This window comes from Oncorhynchus masou, unplaced genomic scaffold, assembly GCF_036934945.1.
Source record: "Oncorhynchus masou masou isolate Uvic2021 unplaced genomic scaffold, UVic_Omas_1.1 unplaced_scaffold_7267, whole genome shotgun sequence".
Classification (NCBI taxonomy): domain Eukaryota; kingdom Metazoa; phylum Chordata; class Actinopteri; order Salmoniformes; family Salmonidae; genus Oncorhynchus; species Oncorhynchus masou.
In genome coordinates this window covers 1-15,380 of record NW_027013718.1, presented here as the reverse complement: position 1 = coordinate 15,380, position 15,380 = coordinate 1, and the positions used below count along the sequence as shown (strand labels likewise).

General features: G+C 44.8%; 1 protein-coding gene and 1 long non-coding RNA gene across 2 annotated transcripts; both read left to right on the top strand.

Moving 5' to 3' along the window:
* Positions 1 to 464: 464 nt before the first annotated feature.
* Positions 465 to 14,023, top strand: LOC135537220 (mucin-2-like; the record flags this gene model as incomplete). Its single annotated transcript, XM_064963407.1, has 13 exons — positions 465 to 667; positions 809 to 865; positions 1,394 to 1,456; positions 1,596 to 1,640; positions 1,875 to 1,922; positions 2,241 to 2,270; positions 3,454 to 3,504; positions 5,881 to 5,928; positions 6,112 to 6,165; positions 13,421 to 13,513; positions 13,676 to 13,694; positions 13,803 to 13,834; positions 13,941 to 14,023. Coding segments are annotated over 13 exons (826 nt in total), but the record flags the coding sequence as incomplete, so codon positions are not given.
* Positions 14,024 to 14,119: 96 nt separating this feature from the next.
* LOC135537219 (uncharacterized) lies at positions 14,120 to 14,636 on the top strand. The gene is made up of 3 exons (XR_010455147.1): positions 14,120 to 14,155; positions 14,270 to 14,336; positions 14,595 to 14,636. It is a non-coding gene; the product is annotated as an uncharacterized LOC135537219 (long non-coding RNA).
* The last annotated feature ends 744 nt before the right edge of the window (positions 14,637 to 15,380 follow it).

The following is a 15,380-nucleotide window of genomic DNA, read 5'->3' as shown; positions in this document are numbered from 1 at the left end:
GGATTAGTTTGGCTCTACCCGAACAGGGTTCGGCTCTTCCTCCCGAGCAGGGAGAGGAAGATCTGTGGAATCACTACACACCATACAAGCAAGCAAAATTGTCTGTGCGATTCAATTTCATTCAATTTCATTCCACACGTGAGAATGTAAGGAATTAAGTGAAAGGCAATCGTTGTAAACACACAGCACACATGATTATTTTGCACTCATAAATAGGCATGATATCAAATAAGACATGCTGATACATAATATAAAGAGAATGGCAGGGTCTAGTTTAGTAAGAGTCAGTGTCACTTGTGACATATACATTACGTTCAAATACAGTGATGCAAAAAGGAGTCTCTGTCCTTTCCTAACAGATCCAAAACCAGACATTAGAGTCAATATTGATGAGGACTTCAACATCATCTGTTTGATTCCTGGATCCGTCAGTCCTGACTCCACCTGTAACCTGTATGTTGGAGAGGAGAGTCAGCCGTCCTTCACAGTAAGATCAAGAGAAAAGCCATCTCAGCATCCGGACAGCAGTTCTGTCAATTCACTCCAAAACATAGTGATGTGATCAGTCGTCTACAGTCAGTGAGGCGTAAGGAGGTGAGCTGTGACTACAGAGTGAGCTCAGGACCAAACTCTCTCTCTCCACGCAGTTATGGGCACAGCTTTGCACGTGAGTCATAATCTAAACATATCTATCAGTGCTGCATGTCTTCATGATCTGACTCACTTTGATTTTAGCATCTTCTTAGTATTACTATATTAATTCTGACCAACAAACTAAATACCACATTTCAATCCCAAATGATTTCAGATCTGGTGGGAGTTCACATCAGTGATCCAACAACTATACAGACACCTTCTATAGCAGGTAGACTACACATTTGTGCTTTTATAGTGACACTGCTTTTATTTTTAAAGCAACACAAGTTTCAGCAATAAGAATAGTTGTGTTAATGTGTAAATGAAGCTGTTCTGTTAGATAATTAAGCTGTTCTATAGATATGACACCAGCCTCAACACCAACGTCTGGGATCATCAGCACAAGTATTATAATGTCTGTGCTCATCTAGTAGTGTTTAGATCGTATCTATACTCTGTTAGGCTTCAGCTGTTAGTTACATGGGGACCTTATTCTAGGAAGCTGATAACAACAATCAACACCTTATCTGTCCTGAAAGACTTGATCACCTTATGAATTGGTCTCATCATCTCTATAATGAGGAGAAATATAATCTACCAGGGCAGGAAGCAATCTGTCCATAGTGATTTTATAGTCCTACTTTTCCCACTTTGAATAGACAAGTCATGAAGGTATTTCAAAAGGACAACAACACCATGATGATCATTAATACAGTCATTAATAAAATACTACTTTCATTAATATGTGTTTTCTCAGTGGGTTTGACTCCAGGTCCTGGGTCATTTTTGCCGCCCAGCACGACAGTGAGTCCTACAGAAGGTGTGTTGGGCCTCTAAATGACCATCTCAGCAAATACCAATTGTACAGTCAATGGTTTAGATTACAGGCCTGTAAAATTAGGTGAACAAAATGTTAATGTAAAACCTTATTCTTGTGTAATCATATTGCTTCCAACTAGTTTTGACTGTTACTTCTACTTTGACCACAGTGACACCAACTACCAGTAAGTAGGCCCACTAATTTTAACTTACATGTATATTTTTTGTTTACATGAATTCACTAAAGCTCCTTCCGATTTATGAATTGACGCATGCTTGTAATTTCTGTCCAGATTTGTGTACTTTTAGTCCATCTGATTTGTAGGTAATGTGTAGTGTACTTCTCTCTTTCTGCTTATTGAATGCCCTTAGATATTAAATGAATGTACATTTGTTCTCGTGTCATCTCTTTTCACCAGGTTTGACCTTTCCTTTGACCCCCAGCACGGCAGTGAATCCTACATCAGGTGTGTTGGTCATCTTTCTCTAGTTTAGCAGATAGGACCTAAACAAATAGACTAGCTTTATTTTAGCCATGTTTTTACTAACAAATATCCCCTGATTAAAAAAAGAGGTTGATATTCCATTAATTAAATCAACCCATTTAGATACCTTTTATTATTGTATAATCAGATCCAGTAACTTTGCTTTGCACCAGGTTCAACGACTTGTTCTACTTTGACAACTGACACCCAAAAGAGTCCACATGATTTTAGTTTAGTGGCGTAATAAGTTGTGTTGTGTGTTAACTGTTATTAATCAGTCTCTCTCTTGCATGTACCCAGGAGGTCAAAGCTCCACAGAAAGCGTTCTGGGTAAGCATCCATCTCTAGCTGACTACCTGTCTTTTCTCAGACAAATGAGACATTTACAGGAAGGAAGTGGAGTTTACAATAAAAATTATTCTATATTATTCTCAGAAAATAAATGTCGTCCCCCAACTCCCTTACCATGTAGGTAAAAAATAATGAAGTTTTCTTACAAGTGTATATGGTTGAGCATGAGTACGGCGCTCAGAGCCCATACAAGACAAAAAGATATCCGCTGTATTGTGCAGTCAACAGAAGTCAGAAATAACATTCTAAACATTCATTTACCTTTGATGATCTTCATCAGAATGCACTCCCAGGAATCCCAGTTCCACAATAAATGTTTGTTTTGTTCGATAATATCCATCATTTATGTCCAAATAACTCTGTTTTGATCGCACGTTCAGTACACAATCTAAACTCAGGACTGGCAGGTCCAGGCAAAAGTTCAGACGAAAAGTCATATTACAGTCCGTAGAAACATGTCAAACTAAGTATAGAATCAATCTTTAGGATGTTTTTAACATAAATCTTCAATAATGATTCAACCGGAGGAGTCGGTTGGAACTGAGCTCGATCTCACGTCAACGCGCATGGTCAGTGCATGTTCAGCTCATGGCAGACCTTACTCAATCCTCTCTCATTCACCCCCACTTCACAGTAGAAGCATCAAACAAGGTTCTAAAGACTGTTGACATCTAGTAGCCTTAGGAAGTGCAACATGACCAATATCCCACTGTTTCTTCAATAGGCAATGAGTTGAGAAACGACCAACTCCCAGATTTCACTTCCTGGATGGATTTTTTTCTCAGATTTTTGCCTTTGCCATATGAGTTCTGTTATACTCACAGACATCATTCAAACAGTTTTGGAAACCTCAGAGTGTTTTCTATCCAAATATACGAATAATATGCATATATTAGCAACTGGACTGAGTAGCAGGCAGTTTACTCTGGGAACCTTATTCATCCAAGCTACTCAATACTGCCCCCCAGCCATAAGAAGTTAAAGGGGCATCCCATGGTACACCATAAGCTTCTAAGGCTCTGGGTTTTAACAATATTCAAAATTCTGAAAATTGTGAATCTTTCTACTGACTGAGTTGTGTTGTTTTCTAACAGAAATAATGAATACCTTTCTTCTTGTGTGTAATCAGATCCAGAATTAACTTTTTATTACTTTCCAACAGTTTCGACTGTTACTTCTACTTTGACCCCTGACATCACAGTGAGACCAACTAGTAAGTATCCCTTACTTTTGCAATTACATTTTTAGTTCACTCTTACTTCACTGAAGCTCCAACAGGTTTACTCATAGACTTATTCATGGCTGCTTGTACGTTCACTCTAAATTGTACTTTTCTTCGATATGAATAGCGCCGGAGGGGATGGCTGCCATTTTACGGGTTCCTAACAAATTGTGCTATTCTGGGTGTTTTTTTGCGTTGTTTGTAACTTGTTTTACACATAATGTTTCTGCCACTGTCTCTTATGACTGAAAAGAGCTTCTGGACATCAGAACAGTGATTACTCACTGGGCGAAGATTTTTTTTCTTTAATGAATTGAAGGAGAAAGATTTACGTCTTTTCACGGACCAGGCCCAAAGCCCTGTCATTCACATGAAGAGGAGAAGACCGATACAGGGGCCGCAGATCCTGATGCTTGGTGAGAATTAATCTGCAAGTGGATAATCCTGCTTTACCATCCGTATCTTATGTTTCACCGAGTCATGGCTGAACAAGGACATGGATCATATACAGTTGGCTGGATTTACCGTGTATCGGCAAGACAGAACAATAAACCTCCGGTAAGACGAGGGCTGGTGGTCTGTCTATTTGTCAAAAACAGCTGGTGGGCAAATATTAAGGAAGTCTAGAGGTTTTGCTCGCCTGAGGTAGAGTATCTCATGATAAACTGTAATCCACACAATATACCAAGAGAGTTTATCTATATTTTTTGTAGCTGTCTATTTACCACCACAAACCGATGCAGGCACTAAAACCGCACTCAACAAGCTGTATAAGGCCATAAGCAGACAAGATAATGCTCATCCAGAAGTGGTGCTCTTAGTGCTGGAGACTTTAATGCAGGATAACTTTAATCCATGTTACCTAATTTCTACCAGCATGTCAAATGTGCAACCAGAGAAAAATAAAATCTAGACCACCTTTACTCCACACACAGAGATGTGTACAAATCTCTCCCTCACCCTCCATTTGGAAAATCTGACCATAATTATATTGATTCCTGCTAACCTGCAAAAACTTAAGCAAGACTTACCATTGACTCGCTCATTACAGAAGTGGTCAGATGACACGCATGCTATGCTACATGACTGTTTTGCTAGCACAGACTGAAATATGTTTTGGGATCCATCCGATGGCATTGAGGAGTACACTACATTACCGACTTCATCTGTACGTACATATGCCAACCAGAAGCCATGGATTACAGGCAACATCCGCGCTGAGCAAAAATCTAAAGCTGCTGCTTTCAAGGAGCGAGACACTAACCCGGATGCTTATAAGAAATCCTGCTATGCCCTCAGATGAACCATCAAACAGGCAAAGCATTAATACAGGTTTAAGATTGAATCCTACTACACTGGCTCTGACGCTCGATGGATGTGGCAAGGCTTGCAAACTATTACGGATTACAAAGGGAAACCCAACCATCAGCTGCCCAGTGGCAAAAGCCTACCAAACAAGCTAAATGCCTTCTATGCTTGCTTCAAGGCAAGCAACACTGAACCTTGCATGAAATCACCAGCTGTTTCGGATGAATGTGAGATCACGCTCTCCGTTGCCGATGTGAGTAAGACCTTTAAACAGGTCAACATTCACTTGGCTGCAGGGCCAGACGGATTACCAGGACGCATACTGAGAACATGCACTGACCAACTGGCAAGTGTCTTCACGGACATTTTCAACCTCTCCCTGACCGAGTCTGTAATACACAAACTGACATGGTCCAAACACACCAAGACAGTCTTGATGGCATGACAATGCCTATCCCCTCTCAGGAGACCGAAAAGATTTGGCATGGGACCTCAGATCCTCAAAAAGTTATACAGCTGCACCATCGAGAGCATCCTGACTGATTGCATCACCGCTTGGTATGGCAACTGCTCGTAGAGGTTAGTGCGTACGGCCCAGTGCATCACTGGGGACAAGCTTCCTGCCATCCAGGACATCTATACCAGGCGGGGTCAGAGAAAGGACCTAAAAATTGTCAAGACTCCAGACACGCAAGTCAAAAACTGTTCTCTCTGCTACCGCATGGCAAGTGGTACCGGATCGCCAAGTCTAAGTCCAAAAGGCTCAAATGGCTAACCAGACTATTTGCATTGATCTCCTTTTACGCTGCTGCTACTCGCTGTTTATTACCTATAAATAGTCACTTTACACCTTCCTACATATACATATTACCTGAATTACCTATAGCCTCGTTTTTTAAATGACATTTTATTTCTTTAGAATCTTTTTAGCAAATATTTTCTTACTTAAAAAAAATGCATTGTTGTAAGTGTTTCATGGTAAGGTTGTATTCAGCGCATGTGACAAAAAAACATTTTATTTGATATGAAACAAATGTAAATCTCATCACTTCTCACCAGGTTTGACCTCTCCTTTGGCCCCCAGCACAGCAGTGAATCCTACATCAGGTGTGTTGGTCATCTTTAGTTAGTTAAAATAAGTAAATTGTTTTCAGTTTCTTACCCAGGTGTTTGTATTCTTTCCTCATTACAAATGTGCCTAATTACTAGAAATGAGGTTGATCTTGGATTGATTAAATCCTCCCATAAAGATACCTTATTGTATAACCAGATCCAATGACTTTGCACCAGATTTGACTGTTAATCCTACTTTGACAACTGACACACCAACGAGTCCAACTGAAAGTGAGTATGGCCACATGATTTGTTTATTGGTGTTTACTAGTTGTGATGTGTGTTAACTGTTAACAAACTGTCATGCATAGGTGTAATAGGTGGCAGGAAGTCAGGCGCAGGAGAGTCAAATGGAGTTTAAAATGGAGTCTTTTAATAAAGTTCCAAGAGTATGCTCCATAACAATAAATGTACAAACAAACAAAAACATGGGTACGAGGACCCGACGCGCACCTATACAACACTCACACTACTCTGACAATAAAACAATCTCTGACAAAGACATGAGGGGAAACAGAGGGTTAAATACACAACAGGTAATGAATGGGATTGAAAACAGGTGTGTGGGAAGACAAGACAAAACCAATGGAAAATGAAAAAAGGATCAATGATGGCTAGAAGACCGGTGACGTCGAACACCGCCCGAACAAGGAGAGGCAACGACTTCGGCAGAAGTTGTGACAGTACCCCCCCCCCCCCGACACCGGCCTCGGGGACGACCCGGAGGGCGAGGTGCAGGGCGATCCGGATGGAGACGGTGGAATTCTGATAACATGGAAGATCTAACACGTCCTCCACCGGAACCCAGCATCTCTCCTCCGGCCCGTACCCCTCCCAGTCCACGAGGTACTGAAGGGCCCTCGCCCGACGTCTCGAATCCAAAATGGATCGAACTGAGTACGCCGGGAACATCACGCACTTCAGCCTCCTGGAGCGGGCCAGCCACCATCGGCCTAAGGAGAGAGACATGGAACGAGGGGTTAATACGTAGTTAATACGGTGAGTGGGTAGTTGTAACCTATAACATACCTCGTTCACTCTCCTCAGGACTTTAAACGGCCCCACAAACCGCGGACCCAGCTTCCGGCAGAGCAGGCGAAGGGGCAGGTTTCGGGTCGAGAGCCAGACCCTGTCCCCTGGTGCAAACACTGGGGCCTCACTGCGGCGACGGTCTGCGCCAATTTTCTGGCGCCTTATGGCACGCTGAAGGTGGACGTGGGCTGCCTCCCAGGTTTCCTCAGCGTGCCGAAACCAATTGTCCACCGCAGGGGCCTCGGTCTGGCTCTGATGCCAAGGTGCCAGGACCAGCTGATACTCCCTTTCAATGTGTATTAGGGTAAGGTTAGTGGAGGAGTGACGTAGCGAGTTCTGAGCCATCTCTGCCCAGGGCACGAACTTCGCCCACTCCCCCGGCCGATCCTGGCAATAAGACCGCAGAAAACTATCCACATCCTGGTTAACTCTCCACCTGCCCATTACTCTCGGGGTGAAAACCTGAGGTAAGACTAACCGAGATCCCCAGACGCTCCATGAACGCCTTCCAGACCCTTGATGTGAACTGGGGACCCCGATCAGACACTATATCCTCAGGCACCCCATAGTGCCGGAAAACGTGTGTAAACAGGGCCTCTGCAGTTTGTAAGGCCGTAGGGAGACCGGGCAAAGGGAGGAGACGACAGGATTTTGAAAAACGATCCACAACAACCAGGATCGTGGTGTAACCCTGTGAAGGTGGAAGATCAGTCAAAAAATCCACCGACAGGTGCGACCATGGCCGTTGAGGAACGGGTAGAGGTTGTAGCTTACCTCTGGGCAGGTGTCTAGGAGCCTTGCACTGGGCGCACACCGAACAGGAAGAAACAAATCCTCACGTCCTTAGCTAAAGTGGGCCACCAGTACCTTCCCTTCAAGACAGCGCATCGTCGACCTATCCCAGGATGACCAGAGGTGGGTGACGTGTGAGCCCAATATATCAATCGGTCGCGGACAGCAGACGGAACGTACAGACGACCAGCTGGACACTCAGGGGGAGAAGGCTCTGCACGTGACGCCCGCTCAATGTCCGCGTCCAGCTCCCACACTACCGGCGCCACCAGACACGAAGCTGGGAGTATGGGAGTGGGATCCATGGACCGCTCCTCTGTGTCATACAGCCGAGACAATGCGTCTGCCTTAACGTTCTGGGAGCCTGGTCTGTAAGAAAGAGTAAACACAAAACGAGTGAAAAACATGGCCCACCTTGCCTGGTGAGGATTCAATCTCTTTGCCTGCCGGATATACTCCAGATTGCAGTGGTCAGTCCAGATGAGAAAAGGGTGTTTAGCCCCCTCAAGCCAATGCCTCCACACCTTCAAGGCTTCTACAACAGCTAATAGCTCTCGGTTCCCCACATCATAGTTTCGCGCCGCTGGGCTGAGCTTCTTCGAAAAGAAAGCACAGGGGCGAAGCTTCAGTGGCGTACCCGGACGCTGAGAGAGCACTGCTCCTATCCCAGCTTCGAATGCGTCCACCTCCACTATGAATGGCAAAGAGGATCCGGATGAGCCAGCACAGGCACCGAGGTAAACAGAGTCTGCAGGTGCTCAAAAGCCCTGTTCGCCTCAGCCGACCACTGCAAGCGCACCGGGCCCCCTTTAGCAGTGAGGTAATGGGAGCTGCCACCTAGCAAAACCCTGGATAAACCTCCGGTAGTAATTGGAAAACCCCCAAAAAACGCTGCAACTCCTTTACCGTGGTTGGAGTCGGCCAATTACGCACGGCTGTAATGCGGTCGCTCTCCATCTCCACTCCTGAAGTGGAAATCCGATGCCCTAGGAAGGAGATGGATTGTTGGAAAAACAAGCATTTCTCAGCCTTGACATATAGATCATGCTCCAACAGGCGACCAAGCACTCTGCGCACCAGGGACACATGCTCGGCACGTGTGGCAGAGTATATCAGAATATCATCGATATACACCACTACACCCTGCCCGTGCAGGTCCCTGAAGATCTCATCTACAAATGATTGGAAAACTGATGGAGCATTCATCAACCCATATGGCATGACCAGGTACTCATAATGACCTGAGGTAGTGCTAAATGCCGTCCTCCACTCATCACCCTTCTTAATATGCACCAGATTATACGCACTCCTGAGATCCAATTTTGTGAAAAAACGTGCCCCGTGCATTAACTCAATAACCGTATTGATCAGAGGTAGCGGGTAACTATATTTCACTGTGATTTTATTAAGACCTCGATAATCAATGCACGGGCGTAAACCGCCATCCTTTTTCACAAAAGCTCGAAGAGACGGGTGAAATGGATGGCTGAATGAACCCAATGCAGGGATTCAGAGACATATGTCTCCATAGCCTCCGTCTCCACTTGCGACAGGGGATACACTTGACTCTTGGGATATGCAGCGTCTACCAGGAGATCTATCGCACAATCCCCCGTCGATGGGGTGGTAATTGAGTCACCTTTTTACAGAAGGCAAGAGCCAAATCGGCATAGTCGGGGGAATGCGCACGGTGGAGACCTGGTCTGGACTTTCCACCGTAGTAGCACCAACGGAAACCCCCAAACACCTACCTGAGCATTCTCGCGACCACCCCGTGAGAGCCCTCTGTGGCCAAGAAACAGAGGGGTTATGACAAACTAACCAGGGTAGGCCTAGCACCACAGAATACGCAGAAGAATCAATAAGGAAAGACTAATCTTCTCCTTGTGACCCTCCTGCGTTATCATACACAAAGGTGCGGTTACTTCCTGATAAACCCTGACCTAATGGTCGACGATCTAAGGCATGAATAGTGAAAGGCATATCCACAGGAACAATAGGGATCCCTAAACTATGAGCTATACCAGTCTGCTGTTCCCACATGCGTCAAGAGGGCCACCATTGTTCCTGTTCCCAAGAAAGCTAAGGTAACTGAGCTAAACGACTACCGCCCCGTAGCACTCACTTCCGTCATCATGAAGTGCTTTGAGAGACTAGTCAAGGACCATATCACCTCCACCTGACACCCTAGACCCACTCCAATAGGTCCACAGACGATGCAATCTCAACCACACTGCCCTAACCCATCTGGACAAGAGGGATACCTATGTGAGAATGCTGTTCATCGACTACAGCTCGGCATTCAACACCATAGTACCCTCCAAGCTCGTCATCAAGCTCGAGACCCTGGGTCTCGACCCCGCCCTGTGCAACTGGGTACTGGACTTCCTGACGGGCCGCCCCAGGTGGTGAGGGTAGGTAACAACATCTCCTCCCCGCTGATCCTCAACACTGGGGCCCCACAAGGGTGCGTTCTGAGCCCTCTCCTGTACTCCCTGTTCACCCACGACTGCGTGGCCACGCACGCCTCCAACTCAATCATCAAGTTTGCGGACGACACAACAGTGGTAGGCTTGATTACCAACAACGAGACGGCCTACAGGGAGGAGGTGAGGGCCCTGGGAGCGTGGTGTCCAGGAAAAATAACCTCACACTCAACGTCAACAAAACTAAGTAGATGATTGTGGACTTCAGGAAACAGCAGAGGGAACACCCCCTATCCACATCGATGGAACAGTAGTGGAGAGAGTAGCAAGTTTTAAGTTCCTCGGCATACACATCACAGACAAACTGAATTGGTCCACTCGCACAGACAGCATCGTGAAGGCGCAGCAGCGCCTCTTCAACCTCAGGAGGCTGAAGAAATTCAGCTTGTCACCAAAAGCACAAACTTCTACAGATGCACAATCGAGAGCATCCCCGGCAGGCTGTATCACCGCCTGGTGGAAACTGCTCCGCCCTCAACCGTAAGGCTCTCCAGAGGGTAGTGGTCTGCACAACGCATCACCGGGGCAAACTACCTGCCCTCCAGGACACCTACACCACCCGATGTTACAGGAATGCCATAAAGATCATCAAGGACAACCCCCACCCGAGCCACTGCCTGTTCACCCCGCTATCATCAAGAAGGCGAGTCAGTACAGGTGCATCAAAGCTGGGACCGAGGAGACTGAAAAACAGCTTCTATCTCAAGGACATCAGACTGTTAAACAGCCACCACTAACATTGAGTGGCTGCTGCCAACACACTGACACTGACTCAACTCCAGCCACTTCAATAATGGGAATTGATGGGAAAGGATGTAAAATATATCACTAGCCACTTTAAACAATGCTACCTTATATAATGTTACTTACCCTACATTATTCATCTCATATGCATACGTATATACTGTACTCTATATCATCGACTGCATCCTTATGTAATACATGTATCACTAGACACTAACTATGCCACTTTGTTTACATACTCATCTCATATGTATATACTGTACTCGATACCATCTACTGTATCTTGCCTATGCTGCTCTGTACCATCACTCATTCATATATCCTTATGTACATATTCTTTATCCCCTTACACTGTGTATAAGACAGTAGTTTAGGAATTGTTAGTTAGATTACTTGGTTATTACTGCATTGTCGGAACTAGAAGCACAAGCATTTCGCTACACTCGCATTAACATCTGCTAACCATGTGTATGTGACAAATAAATTTGATTTGACTTTTATTAATGAAATTCCCAGCCGCATCTGAATCTACTAGCGCCTTATACTCGGAATGCAGTAAAAAAAAAAAAAAAAAAAAAAAAAATCAGGAAAAGAGACAAACATTAGTGCAGCAGAGGGCTCTCGATGAGAATGGTGCCTACTCACCTGGGGTGACGCCAGAATGCCCTGCCTGCCCTCTATTCCCAGAGGAACCAACCCGGCACCGACCAGCAGTGTGCCCTCTGCGACCATGAATGGTGCTCGGTGGGAACCCCCTCCGGTCTCCTGCGCACCATCCCTCCCAATTCCATAGGTTCGGGAGAGAGGGTGCGGGAGGATGGAACAACCAGACCCCGATCTAGACGTCCACGAGTAGCCAGCATGTTGTCCAGCTTTATGGACATGTCCACCAGCTGGTCGAAGGTGGTGTCTCTACAGGCCAGCTCCCGACGGACGTCCTCGCGTAGACTACAACGGTAATGGTCGGTCAGGGCCCTGTCGCTCCATACAGCGCCGGCAGCCAAGGTCCTAAACTCCAAAGCAAAATCCTGTGCACTCCTCGTCTCCTGCCTCAGATGATAGAGGAGCTCACCCGCTGCCTTGCCTTCAGGTGGGTGATCGGAATACTATCCGGAATTGGCGGGTGAACTCCTCAAAAATGGTCCAACGCCGCATCTCCCTTCTACACACAGCGCTGGCCCATTCCAGGGCTTTCCCGGTGAGGCATGAGACGAGGGCGTAACTCTCAGTCAGATGGTACTGGGGAGGCCGTGGCTAGATATAAATTCAGTTTGAGGAGGAAACCCTGGCAGCCGGCAGTATCTCCGTTGTATCCCGTAGGTAGGGATAAATGGATCCTCGATTCCGGAGAGGAAAAAAAAGTTCACGGGAGATTCCGGTTGTGGTGGCGCTGGAGAAACTCCCTGTCTCTCCCAGCGATCCATTTTCTGGACAATGTGCTCCATGACGGAGCTGATACAGTCAAGCTCCTCGCTTGTTTTGAACGCGTTCCTCCAGGTCCATGGGCATAGTGTCCTCTCCTGCTGACTTCATATATATAGGGTCAGAGATTCTGTCATGCATAGGTGTAATAGGTGGCAGGAAGTCAGGCGCAGGAGAGTCAAATGGAGTTTAAAATGGAGTCTTTTAATAAAGTTCCAAGAGTATGCTCCATAACAATAAATGTACAAACAAACAAAACATGGGTACGAGGACTGACGCACACCTATACAACACTCACACTACACTGACAATAAAACAATCTCTGACAAAGACATGAGGGGAAACAGAGGGTTAAATACACAACAGGTAATGAATGGGATTGAAAACAGGTGTGTGGGAAGACAAAGACAAAACCAATGGAAAATGAAAAAAGGATCAATGATGGCTAGAAGACGGGTGACGTCGAACGCCGAGCACCGCGAACAAGGAGAGGCAACGACTTCGGCAGAAGTCGTGACATCTATCTTGCTCCGCCGGGAAGTCCCATTAGTTCTCTTATTTAGTGCTTAAACAGACAAGTTATGTTTGCAAGATTTAGCTTATTCAAAATTCATAATTAATTCATCATTAACTTTTGTTTCATGCATGTGACCAGCAATACCTCACAAGGCTTCTTCTCTTCAGCTGAGACACCTTTCAGGTTTCAAAACAATGTTCTTGGCACACTGCCAAATTGTTTATACTGATAGTGAGGATTCCTCCCAGTCACGATCAGTCAGTTGCATGACCCAGTCCAATTGGTTATTAGAAAAGCACAAACATAACATTTTCCTTCGCAGACTCAAATGTAAAATGTTTAGCTAACTGGCTGTCTTTTCTCACATATATGAAAACGGAAATGTTCTGAAGACTACTAATAAAGTGGTATTCTAATACCTGTCTACAATTGAAGTATTTACATTTGGATTAGAGCTAATGACATCTCCTGATGACATCATGTCACCAAACAGAGGTGCAATTATGGCAGACAGCAGTGGGTATGGCTTCTGGAGTGGGCGTGTTCTTGATGGGATTGACAGCTGTCTATCTCTGCAGGAGGACCAGTGAGTACTTCTGATTCTGCATAACAAATAACTTGCAAACATTTTCCTTCTCATATTAATGTAAGTGCCTTTGACATGGGTTAATCTTTCAACTCCTTTTGGTGATATCGTGTAGTGTAGGCTATATTCAATATCATTCATTTAGCCTCATTTGTTTTTCAGAGAAAACCAATTCTCTGAGGTAAGAATTCCCTTGTGAATATGATGCAGATTGTATCAACCTTTAGTTCTGTATTGTCCATGATGAGATTCTTACCACAACCTTCTTATATACTTTTATGTTGTACAGACCTACAGCCAGACAGGATGATCACAGCCAATGTATGTTCCAAACAAAATACATCAAAACATACACACACTACTAACAGCTACACACATGCATGTACAAACACAAATTCTAATTTAAGATGTATTTATTCTGTTGTAGGTGATTTGGTGATGGGAGCTATAGCAGTGCAGGCATGTTGGATTCAAGGGATGCTGGGATCTATTCTCTCATCACCTCTGTAGTCCACATTTTTGCCCTCAAGGTGAGTTTGTAACATAATGTCTTCTGTCCCCCCACCCCACACACAGGACAGCCTCTTACTTTGTCTCTCTCCGTGAGGTGCAGGTCCTGTGCAGGTATCTGCAAATGAAGATGTAAGTACAGCAAAATAATAGCCTTGGATATAGATACAGATATACTTGTTTTCGTACAAAAAAGACAGACAGTCTGAGGGATAATAAGGATCTTTCTCTCTCTCTTTCCTCCAGGCTGATTCAGAGAATGCAGGGGTCTACAGCCTGGTCACTTCTGTACCATCCACAACTTTACCATTAGGTTTGTCTGTTTTTAACTCTGTCCCAATGTTTCATAACATGTAGGGCTTTTATAGGACTCAAAGTTGTTTAGGCTTGTTTGTTGGTCTGAGGTAGTCATATCAGTAGCATGTATATGTATAAGTTATACATAAGATAATGTGTTAGAGCATGAGAGCTGTAGGTCTACAGGATGGTTTGAGTCAGGAGGAGAAGTGACTTGTGTGTGTGTGTGTGTGTGTACATACTGACTCACTCACGCTCCTTCTGTGTTGTACAGGTCCTTTTGAAGAAAATGGTTCTTTGAGACTGTGGTCCCAGCTCTTCGGGTCATTGACCAGGTCCTGCCGTGTAGTTCTGGGCTGATCCCTCACCTTTCTCATGATCATTGATGCCCCACGAGGTGAGATCTTGCATGGAGCCCCAGACTGAGGGTGATCGTCATCTTGAACTTCTTCCATTTTCAAAATAATTGCACCAATAGTTGTTACCTTCTCATCAAGCTGCTTGCCCTTGTCCTGTAGCCCATCCCAGCCTTGTGCAGGTCCACAATTTTATCCCTGATGTCCTTACACAGCTCTCTGGTCTTGGCCATTGTGGAGAGTTTGGAGTCTGTTTGATTGAGTGTGTGGACAGATGTCTTTTATACAGGTAACGAGTTCAAACAGGTGCAGTTAATACAGGTAATGAGTGGAGAAAAGGAGGGCTTCTTAAAGAAGAACTAACAGGTCTGTGAGAGCCGGAATTCTTACTGGTTGGTAGGTGATCAAATACTTATGTCATGCAATACAATGCTAATGAATTACTTACAAAACATACAATGTGATTTTCTGGATTTTTGTTTTAGATTCCGTCTCTCACAGTTGAAGTATACCTATGATGAAAATTACAGACCTCTACATGCTTTATAAGTAGGAAAAGCTGCAAAATCAGCAGTGTATCAAATATTTGTTCTCCCCACTGTAAGACCTTTAAGGTACAGCAAATACAAATCCTATGGTTTTTTCTCCGTTTGAAATGCTCTCTTCTGTAAAACAAAAAATTATGCAGAATAAATTAACTTTGA